Source organism: Furipterus horrens, unplaced genomic scaffold, assembly GCF_987537825.1.
Source record: "Furipterus horrens unplaced genomic scaffold, mFurHor1.1.pri manual_scaffold_8, whole genome shotgun sequence".
NCBI classification, from domain to species: Eukaryota; Metazoa; Chordata; class Mammalia; order Chiroptera; family Furipteridae; genus Furipterus; species Furipterus horrens.
In genome coordinates, this window is record NW_028327178.1 from 77,470,569 (window position 1) to 77,496,417 (window position 25,849).

The 25,849-nt window shown below is 39.1% G+C and overlaps 1 protein-coding gene across 7 annotated transcripts in view; it reads left to right on the top strand.

The window, feature by feature from the left end:
- TASP1 (taspase 1) overlaps nt 1-25,849 on the top strand; it is a 350,594-nt gene that overhangs the window by 107,605 nt on the left and 217,140 nt on the right. For all 7 annotated transcript variants that reach the window (XM_090285210.1, XM_090285208.1, XM_090285205.1 and 4 more), the window contains one exon: nt 14,872-14,978. In XM_090285210.1, coding sequence (XP_090141336.1) covers nt 14,872-14,978 — 107 coding nt within the window. The remainder of the gene's footprint in view (nt 1-14,871; nt 14,979-25,849) is intronic.

Consider the following 25,849-nt stretch of genomic DNA (forward strand, 5'->3'; position numbering starts at 1 on the left):
TGCAACCGCCACACCATGTCCTTTCCACCCTGACTCCGCCCCTCCTACCTGTCTGGATGAGTATTTCTTCTTTATATCTTTGTTTGTTGGACTTCCATTCAGCTTGGTTTTCTGGAACTTCTGATTGTGTCTAGTTTTGAGGTAGTTGTATTCCTTCTTCGTTGTGGAGGGAGACGCAGCGTGTCTACCTATGCCTCCATCTTAGCCGGAAGTCTGTATTCTATTGTTCTTACTCCCTTTATTTTACTCATTCTTCCTATGGACTTTTATATTTTTAATGTAATTTGTGGATATTATTTGGAATTATAAAATCTGTGGATTAGTGGCTTTTAGCGTTTTGGAAAAATTCTTATCCAATTTTAAAAAATATTACATTTTTTTCCATTTCTTACCTTCACCTTCTGAAATTCTGATTAAATATATAATAAACCATCTTACATTTTCTTCCCTGTTTGGTATTTTTTTAATCATTTTATCTTTATAGCCATTTTTTCTGGATAACTTTTCTGATCACTTAAAAAAAAAAAAATCTTTACTGTATTTTTTTTTACCATTACCATTTAGTCCTCTTATATTCCCCTCACTCCAGTAATCACCACACTGTTGTCCATGTTCATGAGTCCTTTTTCCTTTTACCTCAATCCCTTCTCCCCCGTTTCTGTCCCCCAACCCCCACAGCTGTCATACTGCTTTCCATCTGTGAGTCTGTCTCTATTTTCTTTGTTAGTTCAGTTTGTTCATTAGGTTCCACATACAAGTGAAATCATAAGGTATTTGTTTTTCTCCAGCTGGCTTATTTCTTAGCACAATGTTCTCAAGGTTCATACATACTGTTGCAAAGGGTAAATTTTTTTTTTTTTTTTTTTTTATGGCCGAGTAGTATTCCGTTGTGTAGATGTCCCATAGTTGTTTTATTCACTCACTATCTACTGATGGTGGAGATGACTTCCCATTGTGGTTTTAATGTGCATTTCTCTGCTGATTAGTGATGCTGAACCTCTTTTCATATGTCTATTGGCCCTCTGTATGTCCTGTTTGGAGAAGTGTCTATTCAGGTCCTTTTCCTGTTTATTAATTGGGTTGTTTATTTTTTTGGTGATGAGTTTTGTAACTTCCTTATAAGTTTTGGATATTAACCCCTTACCAGATGTATTAGATAATATTTTCTCTCATTCTGAGTATTGTCTTTTTATTTTGTTGATGATTTTCTTTGCTGTGCAAAAACTTTTTAGTTTGATGTACTCCCATTCGTTTATTTTTTCTTTTGTTTCCCATGCCTGGGCACATAATTCCAATAAAATATTGCTACGAGCAGTGTCCGAGATTTTGTTGCCTGTGTTTTCTTCTATGATTTTTATAATTTTGAATCTAACATTTAAGTATGATTCATTTTGAGTTTATTCTCATATGCGGTGTAAGAAGGTGGTCTGGTTTCATTTTTCTGCCCTTATCTGTGTAGGTTTCCTAACACTATTTATTGAATAAACTATCTTTAGTCCATTGTATGTGCTTGCTTTCTCTGTCAAATATTAATTGACTATAAAGTTGTGAGTATATTTCTGGGCTCTCTATTCTGTTCTATTGATCTATGTGTCTTTGTTTTTAATGCCACACCACGCAGTTTTGATTACTATGGCCTTATAGTATAGTTTGATATTAGGTGGTGTGATTCCTCCAATTTTCTTCTTCTTTTTTTGGGATCACTGTTGCTATGTGGGGCCTTTGTGGTTCCATATAAATTTTTGAAATATTTGTTCTTGTTATGTGAAATATGTCATTGGAATCTTGAAAGGGATTGCATTAAATCTATAGATTGCCTTGAGTAGTATGGACATTGTAATAATGTTAATTCTTCTTTCCATGAACATGGTATGTGCTTAAACCTATTTGTATCTTCTTCAATTTCTCTTCAGTGTCTTAAATTTTCTGAGTACAGGTCTTTTAAATCCTTGGTTAGATTTAGTCCTAGGTATTTTATTCTTTTTGATGCAATTATAAAGGGGATTGCTTTTTAAATATCCTTTTCTGTTTATGTTATTGGCATATAAAAGTGCAACTGGTTTCTTGATACTAATTTTGTATCCTGCTATGTTGCTGAATTCATTTATCAGTCCCAGTAGTTTCTTGGCGGAATGTTTGGGATTTTGAACGTATAGTCTCATTTGATCTGCAAATAAAGACAGTTTTACTTTTTCCTTTCCAGCTTAGATGCCTTTTATTTCTTCTTGTCTGATTGCTGTGACTAGGACTTCCAGTACTATGTCAAATAAGAGATGTGATAGTAGATATTCCTCTTGTTCCTGATCTTAAGGGGAGTGCTTGTAGTTTTTGCCCATTGAGTATGATGCTGGCAGTGGGTTTGTCATATATGGACTTTATTATGTTTATGTTTCCTCTAATCTCACTTCGCTGCGATTTTTTATCACAAATGGGAGCTGGATTTTATCAAAAGCTTTTTCTTCATCTGTTGATACGATCATGTGGTTTTTATCCTTTATTTTGTTTTTGTGGTGTATCACATTTATTGATTTGTGAATGTGGTAACAACCTTGGATCTCTGGAATAAATCCCACGTGATCATGGTGTGTGATATTTTTTGATGCATTGCTATATTCGGTTTGCTAATGTTTTGTTCAGGATTTTAGTGTCTATGTTCACCTGGGATATTGGCCTATAATTTTCTTTCATTGTAATGTCTGTATCTGGTTTTGGAATTAAGATAATGTTGGTCTTGTAAAATGAGTTTGGGGCCAGCACTCCTTGAATTTTATGAAATAGTTTGAGGAGAGGTGTTAGTTCTTGGAATGTTTGGTAAAATTTACCTGTGAAGCCATTTGGACCAGGGCTTTTATTTGTTGGTACTTTTTTGAATACTGCCTCAATTTCACTAAGGTGTAATTTTATCTATTCAGATTCTCTGATTCTTCCTGATTTAGTTTGGGAGGATTGCATGTTTCTAGGAATTTATCCCTTTCATCCATGTTGTCCAGTTAGTAGGCATATAGTTGTTCATATTATTTTCTTACAATCCTTTGTATTTCTTGGGTGTCAGTTGTAATTTCTCCTTTTTTGTTTCCGATTTTATTTATTTGGGCCCTCTCTTTTTTTCTTGATGAGTCTGGTTAAATGATTGTCACATTTGTTTATCTTTTCAAAGAAGCAGCTCTTGAATTCACTGATCTTTTGTATCATTTTTTAAGACTCTATTTTGTTTATTTCTGCTCTGATCTTTATTGTTTCCTTCCTTCTACTCATTTTGGGCTTGCTTTCTTTTTTTTTTTTTTTTTTTAAGTATATTTTATTGATTGTATTGTTACAATAGTTCCAATTTTTTCCCCTTTGCTCCCCTCCGCCCAGCACCCCCCTTCCCCAACAATCCCCTCTCCAAGTCCATGCCCATGAGTCATACATACAAGCTCTCCCACCTCACCCTTTCATATATTCTTCTTCTTCTTTGTTAAAATTAATTAATTAATTACTTAAATATTTTAACAATAAAAAATAACAATCCCTCCCTCTCAGACTTAAGACCCTTTACAATCTTATAAAGGACAATGGACGAAGGTCTCGAGCTCCTCTAGCTGCTTCAAGCTGGACAAGGTCGTCGTCCTACCTACCCGTGGGTCAAGAAATCCCTAATAAGAGTGGGGGTGTGGAGGGGAGGGTGGCCTTCCCACATGGGGAAGGATCGTGTAGACTCCAGGTTGGTTGGCTGTCTCTGGACAACAGCGTGCTTGGTTAACAGGCTGGCATCCTTGTTGTATTCTGGAGGCAACAGGGTTAAAGGATATCATTCAATCCATAACCACTAGATGACAAAAGACAGGTATTAATTTTTCAATGTCCCACATTAGGGAAAAGAAGGGCTTCTTTGGAGGAAGGTATGCCAGGTACATCTCACCTGTCCAAAACCCTTTTGCCCATTATACTTAGTTTGGACTGAGGGAAATATTTTAGGTTTCCCCCCTCTCAGGCCTCTGGGCTCTTTCTGTCCAAGCCATTAGGATAGAAAAGAGAAACCAGTTTTAAAGTGAAGCCCACAGACCACCCCGTTCTTCACCAACCCAGCCACTTAGTTCAGCCAAACCATTGAGTCTCAGGAGGCAGCACTGCAGACAGGATTAAATGAGGCCTATACCTACTGACAATCACTCAGATAATGAGATCATAGGCTTATGCCCTTTGAAAACAGAAAACACATGTTAATTTATGTAACATAACCCACATACATGTCTCTAAATCTGTAGGACTGTCTTATCGGAAGGAAAATCCTTGTCCTTCTAATATTCACTGAACTTGCATTTCCATTCTTTATATTTTCATTTTTTCCCCCCACTAAAAATTTTTTTGTTTGTTTTTCCATTACAGTTGTCTCACATTTTTTCCCCCCTCCTGCTTCCCTGCACCCTGCCTCCCCCCCCCACATCCAGTCTCCACCCAGCTGTCCATGTCCATGGGTCATCCACACATGTTCTTTGACTAGACCTTTCCCCTTCCTACCCCTTCTCTCCCTCCCATCTCCCCCCCTGTCACCGTTAGTCTACTCCTTGTTCACATACCTCTGGTTCAATTTCGCTCATTTGTGTTGTTCATCAGTTTCCTGCAACAGGTGATAGCATAAGATAATTTTATTTTGTTGCCTGGCTCATTTTGCCAAGCACAATTCTCTCCAGTTCCAATCATGTTGTTGCAAATGGCAGAAGTTCCTTCTTTCTTTCAGTACTTATTCATTGTCATTTTCCCCCTTTGTACTCGTGTCCTCTCTGTCTCTCTCTGTTTCTTCATCTTCTTAAAGCAGACCCTTTAGCATCTCTTGCAATGCTGGTTTGGTGGAGATGTATTCTTTTAGCCTTCTTTTGTCTTGGAAACTCCTTATTTCACCTTCCATTTTGAATGAGAGCCTTGCTGGGTAGAGTATTCTTGGTTGTAGGCCTTTGTTTTTCATTGCTTGGAATATATTTTGCCATTCCCTTCTGGCTTGTAGTGTTTCTGCTGAGAAATCTGATGATAGCCTTATTGGAGCTCCCTTGTATGTTATTAGTTGTTTCTCTCTTGCTGCTTTTAGGATTCTCTCTTTGTCTTTGAATGTTGGCATTTTAATTATGATGTGTCTTGAAGTGGGCCTGTTGGGGTTCATCTTCATTGGGACCCTCTGTGCTTCCTGGATTTGCATGATTCTTTCTCTCCTCATGTGAGGGAAGTTTTCTGTCATTAGTTTTTCAAAGAGGTTTTCTATCCCTTGCTCTTCTTCTTCTCCTTCTGGAATTCCTGTGAGACAGATATTATTACGTTTCATGTTGTCCTGCAACTGTCTTAGAGCCTCTTCAGTCTTGTTCAGTCTTTTTTCATTTCGTTGCACTGTCTGTGAGTTTTTGTCTACATTGTCCTCCAGCTCGCTGATCCGATCTTCTGCTTCCTCTAGCCTGCTTTTAATTCCTTCTACTGTGTTCTTCAATTCAGAGATCATATTCTTCATTTCCTCCTGGCTCTTATTGATAGCTTCCATGTCCTTTTTGATGCTGGTATAATTCTCAGTAAGTTCCTTATAGTTCTTCTGGAGTTCACTGTAGTTTTTCTGGAGTTCTTTGTAGTTTCCGCTGAGCTCATTGAGCTTCTCCATAATCCGTGCTTTCAATTCCATATCTGATAGTTGGCTCCCCTCTATTTCATTTAGCACTCTTTCTGGGGACTCTACCTTTCCTTTCGATGGGGGGTTGTTTCTCTGTCTCCCCATTTTTGTGACTCCTATTGTTTGTTGGTGCTTCTTAGAATGATCTGCACTTCCTGGATCTGCCCCTGGTGGCGTCAGATCCTGTACCAGTCTGGGCCTAGGCAGCCTGTTGGAGACTTCCAGGGATCTACTGCCTTTGTCTGGCTTCTTTAGTTGTTAATCTATTCAATCTGTGATTAGCTGTCAGGCTTAAGGACGTGGGTGTGGCAGCTTAATTCCTGTAGGCAGGGCCTTTGCTTCCCCTCAGGCTGACGGCACTTGGCCGGGAATGGTCTGCCTGCAGCGCTGGGCATGAGTCAGCACTGGGACCCGGCCGGCCGCTTCCCCAGCTCTCCCCTCAAAGCCACCACACCAAACTCTCCCCAAGCATTTCCAGTCCTCTCTGTCTTCCCTCTGCTTATGCCCAGGGTAAGTGGGGGCAGAATATTTTCATATGTGATCCGCTTAAGAGCTCTTTTTCTCCAGCTGTTTCTCTCCGGCTAGCAAGAAACCCTGTGGCTTTTCGCTTTTCTCAGCTGGATACTATTTTACTTTCCACTCTGTTGCTGTAGGCTGGGAAGCCCAGCTGGGGGTTTAGACCCTGCCCTTCTCAGGGGGAACCCCCGGCTGCTGAGCTGTTTCTCAGTCCCTTCAGCTGCCACCCGTGTGAGCCCAGCCAGCCCTTCTGTGTCTCCGCACTCCCTACTAGTCACGCTGTGATGTAGCGGCCTTTTCTGTCTCTCCGTGGTTGTAAGACTTCTCTCCAGCTGGTGTTCGATTGGTTATTCCAGATGATTTCTCCGAAATTACATTGTAAATCCAGACTAGTTCTAGGAGGAAGTTAGTGTAGCTTCCACTTACTCCTCCGCCATCTTGTTTCGGGCTTTCTTTCTTTATTGTTCTTTTTCAAGTTCCTTTACGTGTGAAGTTAGATTGTTTTGTTGAGCTTTTTCTTTTCTTTTTCTTTTTTTCTTTTCGAGATAAGCCTGTAATGCTATGAATTTCCCTCTTAGGATTGCTTTCCCAGTGTCCCGCAGATTTTGGGTTGTTGTGGCCTTATTTTCTTTTGTTTAAAGGTATCTTTCGATTTCTTCTTTGATCTCATTGTTGTCCCATTCATTGTTTAATAACACATTATTTAGCTTTCATGTCTGTGTGTTTTTCAGTGTTCTTGTGATTGATTTCTAGTTTCATAACATTGTGGTCAGAGAAGATGCTTGAAATGATTTCAATCTTCTTAAATTTATTGAGACTTGTTTTGTGTTCTGGCATATGGTCTGTCCTAGAAAATGCTCCATGTGCACTTGAACGGTATGTATATTCTGCTGCTTTGGGATGAAATGCTCTGAAGGTATCAGTTAAATCCATTTGATCTAGTGTGTCATTTAAAGCCTCTGTCTCCTTGTTGATTTTCTATCTGGAGGATCTATCCATTGAAGTCAATGGGGTATTAAAATCCTCAACTCGTCGTCGGCAGCCGTCCGTCTCGAGAGACGATGGTGTAGCTTCTTAAGAGTCTATCTGCACCGCCGAGAATGGTTGTGCAGTCCGACTCGGGAGTGACACGGTATCTGTCTCCTCCCGTGTTGAATCGACATCTTGCGATGACGCTGGAGCTACAGAGCCTGGGCAGGGTAATATGGAGGGTCTGCTGTTGCCCATGCAGCAGACCCCCCCTCTCTTCGCAGCTGAAGGATCCAAGGGAAAGACGGAGTCAATACAGCTTGGGTTCAGGTGCGCCGCAGGAGTTGCCGGTGTTGACTACAACGTCAAACCGCCTTAGGGACTCCGGCTCCGGATTTTCTGTCGGGGTTTACTCCCTTAGCCTTTCCCCTGAAGAGGTATGCCGCAAGGCAGCGGAGGTTTTTTGGAGTCAGAGTTTTCCTTCTCTGTCTGGTAACCCTATGCTGCAAATATTAGAACACTTGAAGTTGTCCCAGAGGCTGCTTACACTATCCTAGTTTTTATTTTATTCTTTTTATACTTATTGGTTGTTTTTGCTTCCCTATGTTCCATATCATTGATTTGATTCTCGGCTTCATCCATTCTACTGTTGTTTTCCTGTAAATTGTTTTTTTTTTTCAAATAGTGTATCCTTCGTTTCTGACTGGATCTTTTTTATGCTGTTGAGGTCCTCACTAAGTTCCAGAATGTTCCCCTTAAAGAACCCACACACAAACTTAAGACTCCACACAAATTTAGACTTACTCCCTCTGAGCTCCAGCAGCAGGGTAGCAGCTTGAAAGGCACCAGTGGCATACAGGGAGGAATTGAAGTGTCTGTCATCAAGGTAAGAGCTGACGGACAGCTTTCTCCCAGACAGAAAGGCAAGCAGAGGCCAATGTCTCTTTTCTGAACCCTCCCCTGTTAGACACAGAGCTGGCAGGGTTGCGCTATATCTGAGACTCCCATCAACCTGGCTACACTGTTTGCCCCACCCTAGAGATCCCCAGAGACTCAGTCCCTCCCAACTTATGGGCCAACCCAAGCTGCTTTTTCTACATGAATGGCAGGTCTTTGGCTCATGCTTCACAACTTACTAATTCCTCTCAAACAAGCAACAGCCAGCCTTAGTGAGCCCCCAACCCCTTGTACCTCTAGCTAAGTGGTCCAGGCCAGGCACTAGCAGCAGCCAGCCTAGATTCACAGCTTGGCTTCACCTGGGAATCTCCAAGCCCATCAAGTAGGAGCCATCTCAGATTGCTTTATAGCTCATGCAGGGTGGCCCTGGGTAGGGGCTGACCTTGACCTGCACCACCTGGGAAACCCTAGAGCCTGTGTACCCAGTGGACAGCTAGGAGCACCACTACCCTGCCCCTGCACAGCTGACCCTCCATGGAGGGCAGAGTTTGATTGTCAGTGGTCACAGCCAATCCTTGCATCTGACTGGCCTGGGTAAATTCTTCCCATTGATCTGCCAACAGCAACAAATGCTCAACTACAAGAGGAGGGTGTACTCAGCCCACGGGAAGGGCGCACCTTGAGTACCCAGCTTGGGTGTGCCGCAGAAACCTACAGGAAACGTACTACATTAGGCCATGCTTACCAAGACAGGGAGTCTACCAAAATCAGGAGACAAAGAAACACGGTCCAAATGAAAGAACAGATCAAAACTCCAGAAAAGGAATGAAATGGAGATAAGCACTCTTATCAGATGCAGAATTCAAAACACTGGTTATAAGAATGCTTAAGGAACTTAGTGAGGACCTCAACAGCATAAAAAAGATCCAATCCTCAACTATGACTATGTTTATTTTGATATCTCTTTTATTTCTTTTGATATCTCCCTTTTGATATCACACTTTATGTCCCTCAAAATTTTCTTCACATATTTAGGTGCTCCTATGTTGGGTGCATAAATGTTTACTAGGGTTATATTCTCTTGTTGGATTGTTCCCTTTATCATTATGTAATGTCCTCCTTTGTCTCTTACTATAGCCTTGGTTTTTGAGTGTATTTTGTCAGATATAAGAACTGCTACCCTAGCTTTTTCCCCCCTTTCCATTTGCATGAAATATCTTTTTCCATGCCTTTACTTCTAGTCTAACCCTGGCTGGTTTGGCTCAGTGGATTGAGCGTCGGCCTGCGAGCTAAGTGTCGCTGGTTCGATCTTCCAGTCAGGGCACATCAGAGAAGGAAAACTCTGATTCCAAAAAACCTCCGCTGCCTTGCGGCATACCTCTTCAGGGGAAAGGCTAGGGGAGTAAACCCCGACAGAAAATCCGGAGCCGGAGTCCCTAAGGCGGTTTGACGTTGTAGTCAACACCGGCAACTCCTGCGGCGCACCTGAAGCCAAGCTGTATTGACTCCGTCTTTCCCTTGGACCCTTCAGCTGCGAAGAGAGGGGGGGTCTGCTGCATGGGCAACAGCAGACCCTCCATATCACCCTGCCCAGGCTCTGTAGCTTCAGCTTCACTGGAGAGGACACTCCAGCGTCATCGCAAGATGTCGATTCAACACGGGAGGAGACAGATACCGTGTCACTCCCGAGTCGGACTGCACAGCCATTCTTGGCGGTGCAGATAGACTCTTAAGAAGCTACACCATCGTCTCTCGAGACAGACGGCTGCCGCCGCCGCCAACGACTTCTAGTCTGTGTGTACCTTACAATCTGAGATGTGTCTCTTTGAGGCAGCATATATATGGGTCTGGTTTTCTTATGCATTCAGCTACCCCATGTCTTTTGTTTGGAGCATTTAAGCCATTTACATTTAAGGTGATTATTGATAGCTATGTATGTAGTGCCATTTTATTGCTTGACTGTTTTCCTCTTTTTTTTATTTCCTTTCTCTTTAAAAAGAGTTTTTTTAAAACAAGCCCTTTAACATTTGTTGCACTACTGGTTGGGTGTTAACAAGCTTCTTTAGTTTTTTCTTATCTGGGAAGTTCCTTATTTTGCCTTCAATTTTAAGTGATAGCCTTGCTGGGTAAAGTAGCCTTGGTTGTAGGTTCATGCTTTTCATCACCTTGAATATTTTATGCCACTCCCTTCTGGCCTGAAATGTTTCTGTTGAGAAATCAAATGACAGTCTAATTGGTGCTGCCTTGTAGGTAAATACATGCTTTTCTCTTGGGGCTTTTAGGATTCTCTCCTTGTCTTTAAGCCTTGTCATTTTAATTATGATGTGTCTTGGTATAGGCCTCGTTGGGTCCAACTTGTTTGTGACTCTGACCTTCCTGAACTTGTGTGTCTCTTTTTTTTCACCAGATTAGAAAAGCCATTTCTTCATGTAGGTTCTCGATCCCTTGCTTTGCTCTCTTTTCCTCTGGTATTCCAATCATGCAGATGTTGTTATGCTTCATATTGTCCAAAATGTTCCTTAAGCTCTGCCCCTTAAAAAAATTATTTTTTCTATTTGTTGCTCTGCCTGAGTGTTTTTTTCTCCCTTGTCTTCCAATCAATGATTCAGTCCTCTGCTTCATCTAACCTGTTGTTTATTCCTTCCAGTGTTTTACTTATTTCAGATATTGCATTCTTTATTTTTGAGTGGTTCTTTTTTATGGTTTCTATGTCTTTTTCATGATATTGAGTATCCTTATAATCATTACTCTTAAACTCTCTATCTGATACATTGCTTGCCTTAATTTCATCTAATTCTTTTTTTATGGAGAACTCTCTCGTTCTTCATTCTTTTTCTGTTCTTTTGTATTCCCATTTTGGCTGCTTTGTATTTTCTACCTTAATTGTTAAACTAATCATCCGCTAAACTGATCAGTTGTTAAACTTATCAGACTGTAAGCCTGGCTTGAGCTTGGTTTACATGGTGCGGCAGAGCAGTTCCTGTGGGGGCAGGGCTATTGCTTCCCCTCATGCTGATACCATTTGTAGAGGAGTGCTGAGCCTGAGAAACATGACCTCTGCAGTATGGGTAATGACTCAGGGATCCTGGCAGTTGTTCCTTCAGTTCTCTCCAGAGCCACCAACCCAGACTCTCAAGTGTCTCTAGTCCATTCTGACTTCCCTCTGCCCAAGCACAGGGGTAAGTGGGCTGCAAATGGAATTTTGTGTGTTGACCTTGTAAGAGGCTCTCTGTGACTTCAGCTGTCTCTCCCTGGAAACAGAAACCCTGCTGCTTTTCACAGCTGGTTGTTATCTGGGTTCCTTTCTGGTTCTGGTGCTGGAGGCTGGAGAGGACAGTTTGGGATTCAGACCCCACACTTCTCAGGGGAAACCCCTGGCTGTAGAAATAGCCCTCCAGAACTCCCACTGCTGCCCATGGGAGGCCTAGCCAGCCCTCTCATACCTCCTCTGCACTGGTTATGATGATATGGTTTCTTCTGTCTGTCCATGATTATAAGGCCTCTGCAGCTAGTGTTCAGTTGGTTATTCAGGATGATTTTTCTACAATTTAGTTGTAATTCCAGATTGGTCCTGGGGGGAGGTTAGTGTAGCTTCCACTTACTCCTCTACCATCTTGGATCTCACTGATTAGTCTTTTATAATAATTCATTGGTATTTTTTTCTATATCCTGTAGACTACCAAGCATGTGCATTTGAGATTTTAATTTTGATTATTTGCTTTATCCTTTCTAGAAATTCTTTTTTTAAAAAAGAACCTGTATTTTATTTTACTTTATAGTAGTATATATAGGTGTTTTCATTTTTTTGTTTTTAATCATAAGGTTACTTGTGTTATTTTGTGCCTCATAATTCCATTATATGAGATACACATTGGGATTTTTTTCTGCTTGTTCTTTTTCATGGTGCTTCATTTCCTTTGTGCCTGATTATCTTTAACTGTGTGTTTATTAGTGCCCTTGATTAATTATTTGTGGAGACTCATCCATGGCCTAGGATATAGGTGTCTTTCTCAAGATGTTATTTTTTGCTTTTACTTTTGCCCAGTATGTGCACACTCTGAATGGGGAAAATACTCCTGTTTTTCTTTTACTCTCATACTATTGTCACACTCATAATTCGCTATGTCACTTCTGACTTCAGATGTGGGGGTTTTCTACACCGTGGAATTCTGGTTGTCCTACAATTAAATTTCATTCTGACCCTAACTGGAGTTGCTCCAGCCCCACAGGTTAAGGGCTGAGTCCCTTAAAACTACACTTCTCCTGCTTTAGATGCCAATCTCAAGCTATGGTTGTCACTTGTGTTTCTGATTGACTGTAAATCAGAGGTTTCTGTGACTCCCTCCTTGGGTTTGATTAATTTGCCAGAGTGTCTCTCAGGCTCTGGAAAACAGTTTATTTATTAGATTACCAGCTTATCATGGGGGATGTTAAAGAATATTAATGAACAGCCAGAATTAAAGATACCTAGGGTAAGGATCCTGAGTGTAGGAGCTTCTGTCCTCGTGGAGTTTGTATGTACCACCTCCCTACACATAGATGTATTCAGCCACCTGGAAGCTCTCCAGTCCTTGTGCTTTGGGGGTATTTATGGAGGTTTCATTATTTAGGCATGATTAACTAAATAGCCAGCCCCTTTCTTTTCCTTAGAGGAGGGGATAGGGCTGAGAGTTCCAAGCTTTTAATCATGGCTTTGTCTTTCTGGTGACCCATCTCCATTCTGAAGCTATTCAGAAGCCCACCAAGAGTTGCCTATTCAGAACAAGACATTCATATCATCCTACAAATTCCAAGGGATTTAGGAGCTCTCTTTCAGGAACTGGGGTCAGAGACCCAATGTTCGAAAAAAAGATGATCGTAGTGCTGTTATCACTTAAATAATTATAAGGGTTTTAGGAGTTCTGAACCAGGAATCTGGGGCAGAGACCACTAGATGTTTGCTATTATTTCACGTATTATTAATCAGAATCTACTTAAACTTAGTTAAAAGCTTATTATTCCCTGACCTACCCAAGTCACATGTTTGCAAATCTGTGCAAAGGCCCCAGTCAGCCCCAAACTTCTCAGGGATAGTGTTTTTCTTTCCAGTTTCCCTACATTCCTCTTCTCTTCCTTCTCCTTTTTTCCCTTCTATTCTGCTGTAATCTAAGACTATCTTGCCTGAATGCACTTGGTATTGAGATAGGGAGTAGGGGCAGACTTGCGTAGTTCCCGGTCACTCCTGCAGTGAGTGTATTAGCCCTTTAAATCCCCAGCTTCTTCTGGCAAGGTCTCCACTAGAAGGCTACCTTTAATGGGCTCTAGGCTTGACTTTGTCTCTCCTTGATGCCATCTTACTAAAGCTAATTTATGCTAGTGTTGGCAGATGTTCCCAGTATTAGTAATCGCTTTAGTCCTCAGTTTACGCTCAGAATTTAACTTGGAACTTTTTATAAGGTTTTAAGTGCTTTTAAGGTGGTGGGTTTTTTTTTGGGGGGGGGTAATATTTTAATCTAACATCTGTAGGAGAATTACTTTGAATAATTTGGTCTGCTATTATCAGAAAACTTTGGAAATCTTTTCAGTGTTATATTCTAATTTGTAACTTTTCTTTTATTAGCTGAATCTTAATTGCATACTTAAATCTGTATATTAAGTTTTACATTTTTAATTATATTTTTTACTCCTAGAAGCTCTGTTTGGTTTTTCTTCAAGTCTGCCTGATCTTTTTGTCATCTTTTGTTCTTTAGTTATATTTTCAGTATCATCTTTTTATTTCTATGAGCATTAACATGTTTTATATTCTGTATCTGATTATTCCAGTATTTGAGGTCTTTGTAGGTTTAAATTGAATTATGCTTCCTGATATTTGGCAAACTTTTTTTCTTGGTGTTTTATTTCTCATATGTTTTGTGAATTTTTTTTGAAAGCTATGGGTTTATGTTAATTGGAACATAAGAACTCTCTGTAGTCTGGTAAGTTAAGGTGTGTTTTTCTAGGAAGTATTTACATTTGTGCTTTATGGGTTTTTAAAGCACTGGCACACCAAGATAATTTTTGAGGTTTTTTTCTTTCTTTTTTTTGCCATCCAGGTAATATGAATTCTCCCCTAAACCCATATGAAAGCCCTTTTTGGTTATGCGTTATCTAGAGAGACTTTTCTTCCCTTTCATTAATTTTTTAAAAGGATTTTATTTATTTTTATAGAGAGGGGAAGAGAGGGACAAAGAGATGAAGAGAAACAGCATGTGTGAGAGATACACTGATTGGTTGCCTCCTGCATGCCCCCACCTGGGGACCTGACCTGCAACCCAGGCATGTGCCCTGACTAGGGATTGAAATGGCAATCTTTTAGTTCTCAGGGGCTCAGTCCACTGAGCCACACCAGCTAGGGCCTTCCCTTACATTTAAATCCAAGTCTGAGACTTGAAGTTTCCTGTTTCTTTGTATATGGTGGCCTTTCCTGGTTTTCCCTTTTACTGGACATATAACCCTTTGCGGTTTCTTTCTTTCTTTCTTTCCTTTTCTTTTGTGGATAATCTCTACTATGTTTCTTTATGCTGCATTGTCCCCAGGATTCATCTCTTGTCCCTTATGCAGAGAGAACTTCAGAATCAAAGTTGGCTGTGTTATATTAGCAGATACCAGAGGCATCTACCTTCAGTACTCACTTGTCTCTCTGGATTTGACTATTATTTTACTTCTCTAACCTTAGGTTATTTCTTTTATTTCCCTACCACTTCAGCATACATTGAAGAGACTTTTGTAATGTTTTATCCAGCATTCTTAAGGATTTTGTCCTGAGAAGACTTTTCAGGATATCTCATCTGCTCCATTGCCATAATATTTATCAAATGTAATTTTTAATGTTTCTTTTATAGGATTCAGTTTAGCTGCATTTAAAAGAAACAAGAGGAAACTAGAGCTGGCAGAAAGGGTGGAAACAGATTTCATTCAACTAAAGAAAAGAAGACAATCAAGTGAAAAGGTCAGGAGGTATTTGAAATATTAATCATTAACGTATCATAATGAAATCTTTAATTTGCACTTAGATATACATACAAACTTTACAATAGTATGATCCAGTATAAATATAATGCATGCCATGTACATACTTTTAAGTTTTCCAATAATTAATTGAAAAAGTAAAAGGAAACAGGTGAAATTAATTTTAATAATTTATTTAAACCAGTGAATCCAAAATATTAAAGATATAACCAATGAAAAAATTATTAGTTAATTAAACTTTCCTTTTTTGTATTAAGTCGTCTAAGCCAGTGTGTATTTTATTCATCCAGCACATCTTAATAATGACACTGAAATATTTGGTCTGTATGTGCGTATCATAAAAATAACAGTTGAAAAAGTAGTTTATATAACAAGTTATTCCAATAATTGATTATGTTTTAAAATTAATAATTAAAATTTAATAAAATTGAAATTTCAGTATCTCATTTGTCCTCACCACGTTTTAAGTGTTCAATAACTACATGTGGTTGATAGCTACTGATTTGGACCTTGCAGCTTTCGATAGTGACTTGTAACAGGGTTGTTCAGGGAGTAGAATATGTTAAAAGGAAATGTATATAATGGATTCATGTAGTTTTTTTATACAATCTAATTGTAGGTCTCTATTTCTCATTGTTACACATTCTCCGTTTGCATTTCATGTATTAGTGTGCCATCATGAGTCCATGTGTTGCATTTCTTAGGTGTTTGGGGGATAGCAAGAAATTGAAAACCACAACATTCTTGCTCAGTCTATGGCTGGGGGGTTCAGTAGCACACAGTTCATGATAGGTGCTTCACGTCACCATCATCTGATGTGCTTTTACATCTTATTGATACTGGTTCATGCTTTCTATCATAGTTTTTTTTTTTTTTTTTTAATTATTTGTTTATTTTTAGAGAGTAGAAAGGAGAAAGAGAGGGAGAGAAACATCACTGTGTGGTTGCCTCTTACTCACTCCCCCAACTGGAGACCTGATGTGCAACCTATTTATGTGCCCTGACTGGGAATCGAACCAGTGACACTTGGTTCGCAGGCCAATGCTCAATCCACTGAGCCACACCAGCCAGGGTCTATCATAGTTTTATATGGTTTAGTTATATATATAAATACATAATAAGTCATTTTTCATAGTGACATATTTTTCCAGTGGGTTGCCACATTGGACAATTAATAAAAAATTTGGTCCAACTCTTATTTTTTCTGCCAGACAAAAGTAGGAATTTAGGAGGAAAATGAACATTTTAATAAGTAGATCTTGGTGAAAGTGGATTACATTGTGGTTCTGTTTCTTGGGTTTTTGTATCCCGTGCGGTGTCTGAGTGATAAAATTTAGGACTTTTGTTCTTTTAAAAAATTGTAATAAAATTTGCATATGGTGAGCAATTTAATCATTTCTATAAATGTATATACCTATGTTACCCATACACCTATTAAGATGTAGGAACTTCTGGTTCCTTTGTAATTATTTGCAGCCAATTATAACCTCCTCACTTCTATTCTTGCCTCACCCTTCAATCCATTCTCCACATAGCAGCCCAAAAGAACTTGAGAAGTGTGAATGAGATAGCATTGCATCTCTGCTTTTAACTTCTCGATGGATACTTCTTATGATGTGATACAGAGTAACTTAGATGTCAGAGGTGGAAAGAAGTCTCAGAGAAAGAGTCCTTAAGTTAGAATGATCATTAGAGACCTCGCTGAGGGTGTATAACATTTGACGTGACATCTGAAAAATAAGTGTGTTTATGCAGAGTTGATGGAATAGTATCCCAGGCAGAATGAACTGCGTGTGCTGCAGCCATGGTGGGGAATTTGGCATATTAAAGGAATGGGGAAGGGAGTCAGTGTGCCTAAAGAAGAGTGGGCAAGGGGAGAATGGTATGAGATGAAGCTGGAGAGGTAGGTAGGTGCTAGTTCCTTTAAGACCTGTAGATCATGGCAAGATAGATATCAGCTAGGGGCTGATGACAGCTTGGACTGGGGTGATGGGGATGGAGATGGAGGGAGATGAACATATCTAGGATAATTTGGAGAGATCCTGGGAAGAAGGAATTAGTGATGCCTTAGATATTGATAAGGAAGAGAGGAATTAAAGCTTTCAGCTTTAGTAATTGACTGTTACCATTTATTGGTGTGAATAGGACTGGAGATGATTATAGAGGTGGGAAGTGGAAAGTCAAGAACTTTTTGAGCCCATATCCCCATAATGGATTTGGAATACGAGAGCTTTCCATTTTCACCATAAAATAAGTCACCTGATGTTAACAGTATCCTAAATACCCAGCTGATCATCACTTAGTGTGCCATGTTCATTTACTTCTTTTAGTTTAAGTATATACCACTTAGGGCCTCATTATGCTAATTATTATCATTATAATTACACAATTCATTAAGTGTCATATACTCTAATGAATATTGAGTTTAAAATAGTTGTTTATTTAAAAATTAAGAGAGTTGTTTATTTGAAAACTAATTTGTAAAAGTGGAGTTGGTTTACAAAAAATTGATATAGAATTAAGTATCAAAGTATCAGCAAGCCAGCTGTAAAAGACTGAAGAAAGTCTTAAAAATCTAGAGGCATTTTGCATTCAGAGTGCATGTTAGTGTCTTTATGTGCTTGTTCTTTATTAGATAAAATGAAACTTGAAATCATAGGACAATTCAGTGTGTTGTATATTATATAAGAAAGATGATATGGAACATTTATTTGTGGGTCTACATTAAAAAAATAAAGGCTTTGGCTTCATATGAAAAGATTGGCTAATGGATGAACCTTGGTGTTTTATTTAAAATTTTTTTTTCCATTTTTCAAAAATTCCATTACAGTTGTCCCATTCTTCCCCCATTGCTCTTCCCTGCCCCACCCACTTCCCCCCTCTCCCATAGTCAACCCCCACCCTGTTGTCCATGTCCATGGGTTCCTTGACTAGACTCTTCCTCTTCTTCCTCTCCTTCCCCTCCTCCCCCCTCCCCTCTGGTCACTGTTAGTCTGTTCCTTGTTTCCATGCCTCAGGTTCTCTATTGCTCATTTATTTGTTTTATTCATTAGGTTCCTGTATTAGGTGAGATCATATAGTATTTGTCTTTTGCTGCTTGGCTTATTTCACTTAGCATAATACTCTCCAGTTATGTCCATGCTGTCACAAAAGGTAGGAGTTCCCTTCTTTCTCCCTGCTGCATAGTATTCCATTGTGTAAATGTACCACAGTTTTTTGATCCATTCATCTACTGATGGGCACTTAGGCTGCTTCCAGCAATTGGTCCAGCAATTAACTATTGTAAATAGTGCTGCTATGAACATAGGGGTGCATAGGTTCTTCTGAATTGGTGTTTCAGGATTCTTTGGGTATAATCCTAGCAGTGGAATCACTGAATCAAAAAATTCCATTTTTAGTTTTTCTGAGGAAATTTCATACTATTCTCCATAGTAGCTGCACCAGTCTGCATGCCCACCTGCAGTGCACTAGGGTTCCCATTTCTCCACATCTTTGTTTGTTGATTTGTTAATAATGGCTATTCTGACAGTTGTGAGGTGCTATCTCATTTTTCTTTTAATTTGCATCTCTCTGATGGCTACTGATGTTGAGCATTCTTTCATATGCCTATTGGCTCTCTGTATATCCTCCTTGGAGGGGTGTCTGTTCAGGTCCTTTGCCCAGTTTTTAATTGGATTGTCTGTTCTTCTGCTGTTGAGTTCTGTATGTTCTTTGTATATTTTGGAGATCAAACCCTTGCCTGAGGTATCATTGGTAAATATGTTTTCCCATACGGTTGGTTCTCTTTTCATCTTGTTGATATTTTCTTTCGCTGAGCAGAAATTTTTTAGTTTGATGTAGTCCCATTTGTTTATTCTTTCCTTTATCTCCCTTGCCCTGGGAGATATATCAGCAAAAATATTGCTGCATGGGATATCTGAGATTTCACTGTGTATGTTTCCCCTAGGATTTTTATGGTGTCACGGCTCAGATTTAAGTCTTTCACCCATTTTTTTTTTTTGTTAAGTATATTTTATTGATTATGTTGTTACAGTTGTCCCGATTTCTTTTCCCTTTGCTCCCCTCTGCCCAGTACCCCTCTTCCCTCCAGCAATCCCACCCCACTTAGTTCATGTCCATGGGTTGTGCATATAAGTTCTTTGGCTTCATCCTTTCCTATATTATTCTTAACTTCCCCCCTGTTTATTTTCTACTAACCTGTTATGCTTCTTAATCCCTTCACCATTTCCCCATTTCTCCCCCTTCCTCCTCCTAGCTGATAATCCTCCAAATGATCCCCGTATCTATGATTATGTTCCTATTCTGGTTTGCTTAGTTGGATTCTGTTTTTACTTTTTTTAGATTCAGTTGATAGTTGTGAGTTTGTTGTCATTTTAGTGTTCATAGTTTTGATCTTCTTTTTCTTAAATAAGTTCTTTTAACATTTCATATAATAATGGCTTGGTGATGATGAACTCCTTTAGCTACCTTGTCTGGGAAGCACTTTATCTGCCTTTCCATTCTAAATTATAGCTTTGCTGGATAGAGTAGTCTTGGTGTAGGTCCTTGCTTTTCATCACATTGAATACTTCTTGCCAGTCCCTTTTTGCCTGAAAAATTTCTTTTGAGAAATCAGCTGATAGTCTTAAAGGCGCCCCTTTGTAGTTAACTCTCTGCTTTTCTCTTGCTGCTTTTAAGATTCTCTCTTTATCTTTCACCTTTGGCATTCTAATTATGATGTGTCTTAGTGTGGTCTTCTTTGGGTCTAGCTTGTTGGGGACTCTCTGTGCTTCTTGGACTTGTATGTCTGTTTCCTTCACCAAATTTTGGAAGTTTTCCTTCATTATTTTTTCACACAAGTTTTCAATTTTTTGTTCTTCCTCTTCTTCTGGCACCCCTGTGATTTGGATGTTGGCACATTTAAAGTTGTCCCAGGGGTTCCTATGCCTCTCTTCATTTTTTAAAAATTCTTGTTTCCTCATTCTATACTGGTTGACTGTTTATTTCTTCCTTATGTTCCAAATCATTGATTAGAACCCTGGTTTCCTTGACTTCACCATTGGTTTTATGTGGATTTTCCTTTGTTTCATTTAGGAAAGCCTTCACTTATTTCTTCCTGTGTTTCCCATACTGAAGCATATCTGTCAAGTCTGTGGTCATCTTTAACACCAGTGTTTTGAACTCTGCGTCTGTTAGCTTGGCTATCTCCTTGTCTGTTAGGTTGGCTTTCTCCTCATCACTTAGTGCTCCCTTTGGAACCTTGATCCATTCCCTCTTCTGGGTCATACTTCTCTGTCTCCTCATCTTGACAGGCACTTGTGTTTGTTTGCTTCTGTGTCTTAGGTAGAGCTGTTGCACCTGTTACATTGTAAGGGGTGGAGTCTTAGGTATTCATCAGTACAGGGTGACACTATTTTACAACGTTGTGGTGCTGTATGTGGAGGAGGGGTGTCTGAGAGGGAACAATGCCGCTTACTCAGGACTTGCCCCTTTTCCAGGCACTTCTCCTGCTTCCCGTATGGGATTGGCACCTCTAGCTGTTGCCCTGGCTGTCGTTCCCAGAGTGGGTGGGTCTGCAGACGTTCTAGGACTATGGGGGCCCTTTAAACAAGCGGACTCTGCTGAGAGACCGGCAGTTTCTGCCTCCGCCCACTGGTTTGCACAGTCAGAAGCAATGAGGCTTTATTTTCCCCAGCACTGGAATCTTGAGCTGTGCGGTCTGGTCTGGTGCTGGGAGCGCTCCCCAGGTGTCCCTCCCTACTTTTTAAAATGTGTGACTGTGCTTTTCGCTGGCTTCCGCTGCGGCTGCCACTGCTGCTGCAGCCACCATACTGCTTCCTCTCCGCCCTGGCTCCGCCCCTCCTACCTTCTGGATGAGTATTTCTTTTTTATATCTTTGTTGGACTTCCATGCAACTCGGTTTTCTGGAACTTTTGGTTGTCTCTAGTTTTGAGTAGTTGTTTTCCTTCTTAGTTGTGGAGGGAGTAGCAACATGTCTACCTACACCTCCATCTTGACCAGAAGTTCTTTTATCCATCTTGAGTTTATTCTGGTGCATGGTGTAAGTTGGTGGCCTAGTTTCATTTTTTTGCATGTCCCTGTCCAGTTTCCCAACATCATTTGTTGAAGAGGCTATTTTCGCTCCATATTATGTTTATTCCCCCTTTGTCAAGTTTTAATTGACCATAGAAACCTGGGCTTATTTCTGGGCTTTCTGTTCTGTTCCATTGATCTATATATCTGTTCTTATGCCAGTACCAGACTGTTTTGATTACCGTGGCCTTGTAATTGTAGATTGATATCAGGCATTGTGATTTCTCCTACTTTGTTCTTCTTTCTCAAGATTGCTGAGGCTATTCAGGGTCATTTTTGATTCCATATAAATTTTTGAAGTGTTTGTTATAGGTCTGTGAAATATGTTATTGAAAATGAACCTTTGTGTTTTAATAAAAGAAAATGTTTAAGGTATGCTTCTTTTTCTTGATTCCCTGAGAATTTTTTCAACTTTGAAAATTTCAACCAGCCACTCATCATATTTGTTAAAGAGGACTTCCCACAAAAAGCTTAGTATTGTTAGAAACAAGGACATAGTGACTCCCAAACCAGTAGAAAGTCATTAGTAACAAAGGGCAAATGTAATTAAAGGGTCTTAAGGGCAAATGTAATTAAAGCATCTTTATGGCAAATGTAATTAGAGGATCTCTGAGAAGGGAGCTGACAGCACTGGCATATCTGCAAATCACAATAGGGGCATTTAGATAACCGTGTTAGATTATAACTCTGGAGTAACCAGTAATGGAGAAACGGGGAAGAAGGAGAGGGGAGGGGGAGCTAATTGCAATAGGGTGGGGAAGCTAATTGCTCTCACTTTAGGGTGAGGAAGCTAATCACTTTAGGGTGGCAATTTCAGGGTGGGGAAGCTAATCACTTTAGGGTGGCAGTTTTAGGGTGGGGAAGATAATCACTTTCAGGGTGGGGAAGCTAAGACTATAAAACCAGTTTCCTTTGTCTACTTGGCGAACACATTCTCCTGGCTGTGAGGGTGTGCCCGGCTCTGCAGACTCGTGAATAAAGGCCTTGCTTTACTGCTCAAGTCCTGTGTCCCAGTTTTTATTGTGAGCGTTTCTCACAGTATGACAAGAGGAAAGATTAACTGCAATTTGTTACATAGGTCTGAAGTTTATGGGGAGGTCAGGAGGGAGATTCCTATTTGGAAATTATTTACATCAAAAAGAATATAAATACACTGGGCTGGATGAGCTCACTTAGTGAGAGTAGATAGAGGTCTGAAAACTGAACCTTAGGCCAGTTCAACATGTTCAATTTGGGAGGAGAAACCAGTAAAGGAAAAAGAAGAGACAATACTGAGGCAGAGGTATAAGCAGGAGAGTAGAGTGTCTGCTAGCCAAGAAGTGGGTGTTTCAGTCAGTCAACATGCAGTTCAAGTGCTGCTGAGAAAACAGCTAAGAGGACAGAGAACTAACTGGCTGTTGAGTTTAGCACCTGGAGCCTGTGGACCTGGATAAGGACAGTTTCTAGGACAGTGGATTATGGACCAGTGTGGAGTAGGCTGATCAGGGAGAACAAGGGTAGAGATAATTCTTTTGAGAAATTTTGATTTGGAATGGTGAGAAAGAGAGATAAAGGGTCAAGAGACCAGACTATTGTCAATTACTTTAATGATTTCAGTGATTACTTTAACATGTGAAGTTTCAGTTTTCTTACTTTTGAATGCAAATAGTGATATTCTGATCTCTAGCAGGGCTGTTATAAGGAACAAAAGTGATAATGGATGGTTAAGGGCTTTGTGGCTGTCATTGACTTAGTCAGACACCATAGTCTTTGCTATTGTAGCCTTCATTTTTAAAGTCACTTAGCCTAAAAGAAAGAAAACTGCTGCCTAGTTATTTACCCTGAGAGGAATCTTGTAATGGAGAAAGAGAAGGTGGTAAGGGAGATAGGGAGAGGCTGGTGGAAAGGTTGAATTCAGGCATGATTCAAATAGAGTATTTTAGATATCGTAAGTGAAAGAAAAATATTCTTAATATTCAGAATATATGAACTGTAATATATACAAAACCATGTGTGTGACATTGGCCTAAAAAAATGACTAGGATCCACCCTCTGCCTTTATGGAAGGATGCTAGTCAGAAGCTTTGTTTTGTAGGTATGTATATAACCTTGACAGGCCTTGTCTTTTATAGTAAAGATAATAAAACATGCTCCCAGAAAGAAAAGATGACCAGATAATGAACCAATTGGGCAGAAAATTATAATTTTTAAGAGAAAGTATAGTAATTTTTAGAAATATGATAGGAAAGGACAAATAGCTATTTTTTAAATGAACCTGTATTTAGCTTATATCTCCCTGTCCTGTCTGTGTAGTTTCAGCATAGTTTTGGTTAATCAGCATTGACTAAGGCCTGGTACTAGTGTTTGTTGTGGCTACATAAAAGAAGCTGTGAGTTGGGTATGTAAATATAATAAAAAGAATACAGTATTTGGTAACTTTCCTAATGTTCACATTTTTTGGTTAGTATCGAAGAAGATAAATATTGTCTTCAAAGGAGGAAAGGATAGAATAAGTCAATATTTTAAAGCTTGAAAATAAATAGATAAATTCTGAAATTTTTGTTGCATTGATATTTTTTGTATTCTTTGAAAAAGTAATTGTATGGATATCATTAAATAGTACTAGTAGAAATAAAAATTAAAACAGTAAAAATATTTAATCAGCTTACTACCTTAATAGAGTACTTTTGTTTTTCTTAGTCTTTGACATTGACTTTGACATTTGATTTAGTTTAAAATAAGAATGGTTAATTAAGCTCTGGCTCGTGTGACTCAGTTGATTGGAACTTCCTCCTGCCACAGGTTCCACTCCCAGTCAGGACACATGCCTAGGTTGAGGGTTCAGTCCTGGTTGGGGTGTATACGAAAGGCAGCAGGTCGATGTTTCTCTCTCACATTGATGTTTCTCTCCCTCTCTTTTTCTCTCCTTTCCCCCCTCTCTCAAATCAATAAGCATGTCCTTGAGTTAAGGTTAAGAAAAAAGGAATGGTTAATCCATGGAATACTTTTAGCTACAAACAGTTGAAAACTGATGAATAGTGATCTGTGAACTGAAGAGCTAGTAGTGAAGTTTGTACTTCATGCAATTACTCATAATTAATATACCATGGTAACTGAAAAGTGAACCATGCTAGTAAGTGACTGTTACTTTTGAACTAAACTGTGGTAACTAAAATTCATATAGATTGGAATTAGGCAAAGTGAGGACTGTGTTTCTGTAAAGGAACCAGAACTATTTGTCCTGTGGTTTCCTTCAGCGTGAGTTTTGCTTACCAAATATTCATTGTGCAGTTCTGCATGCTCCTCTGTTTTTGTAATTCCTAAAAATTGGCCTCTGGATCTCCCCTGGCAGTATTGCCATGGACTCTCATTGTTGTTAGAACATTTTTCAGTAATTTTTGTGGTGTGTTTGATAAAGTGATGACAGGTTTTAAATTTATTTTTTTGCTTTGTTTTGATACAGAAATAAAATATTTATCATATTTGAATGAGGAACCCTTTCTTTTGGAATAAAGTGGTTAACTCATTGGCCAATTGCTGTTCTTGGCTTATGCCACAGGACCAACTGAGTTGCTCCAAAGGGGAGATGCTCACATTCAGGAAACAAACAGACTCAATTCACGCCATAATCTAGATTTCATAAATATCAGTTTCAAACAGCTAGCCCTGGATATTACTGAAGGGACTCTTTTATTCTTAGAGTATTAAAAGAGGCTGGGGGTATTGTTTGATCTCAACATTTTTGATGTTCAAGCCTTTTTTTTTCCTCTTCAATTTTCACAAGCATATTGTTGAAATAGTTTCCATGTCTTTTTCTTTAATAACAGATTTTAAAGTTGAATGTACATAGAATTCTTTGCCTCCTCCCACCACTTTTACGAAGTAATTTAAGTTTTCAATTAATTTCATTGGTTTTTAGGTAAAGCAGTTCTTGCATAGGGTAGTGAAATAAAAGATAATCAGACCTTTTCCATTGTGTGAATATCTTTAATTCTTTAATTTCTAATGAACAAGTTAAGGAAATTTTGTAATGTTTGTACAGTGTTGTGTGTTCAAAACCACTCTAAAAGAGATGCTACAATTTTTAATTTAGTGTTCTTTAGCCACCATATAGGGACATCAAATTGGCCACATGTTTCATAAAGGAAATGTTGGGCCTTGCTTTGTGTGCTTCATATAAATATATTCTATTCTTTTGAAGTATATTGTGGGTAACATTTTTTCCTTTTATCCACCATCTTGAAATTATTATGTAAACGCTTAACTGTATCATACTAAATCACTATATTTTCTTGGGTGAGAGGTGGGTTAAGATCAAAGAAAATAAATGCACAGAAAACAACATGTTTTCCTCAGATTTTTCTATTTGTACTTGTGTACATGTCTGTGCGTTATGTGTGCAGGGGAAGAAGTAATTAGTCTTTTATAAAAATTTACTTAATCTGAAATTTTGTTGTGTTTCTCGTGAAGATGGTTAATACATAGATATATGTGTAAATGGGAGTAGTAAATTTCTTTAACTTCTCTTTTACATAGAGAAATATACTTTATATATTTGTTTTCAAATGGAACTGGACATTCATCCTGTGAAGTGGTCCTCTTCTGTATGAAATGATTTCTTTGAATTGTAATATTTAAAAAATTATATTTGCCTCACCTAAGAATATCTTGATTACTGAGTAAGCCTATAGAATTTACATGTAAAAAAGTAGGTAGGTTAATGACTTAAATAAATGTATTACTCGATTACCACTACTTCATGCATTTAGATAACTTATGAGATCTGAAGATCATAGTACT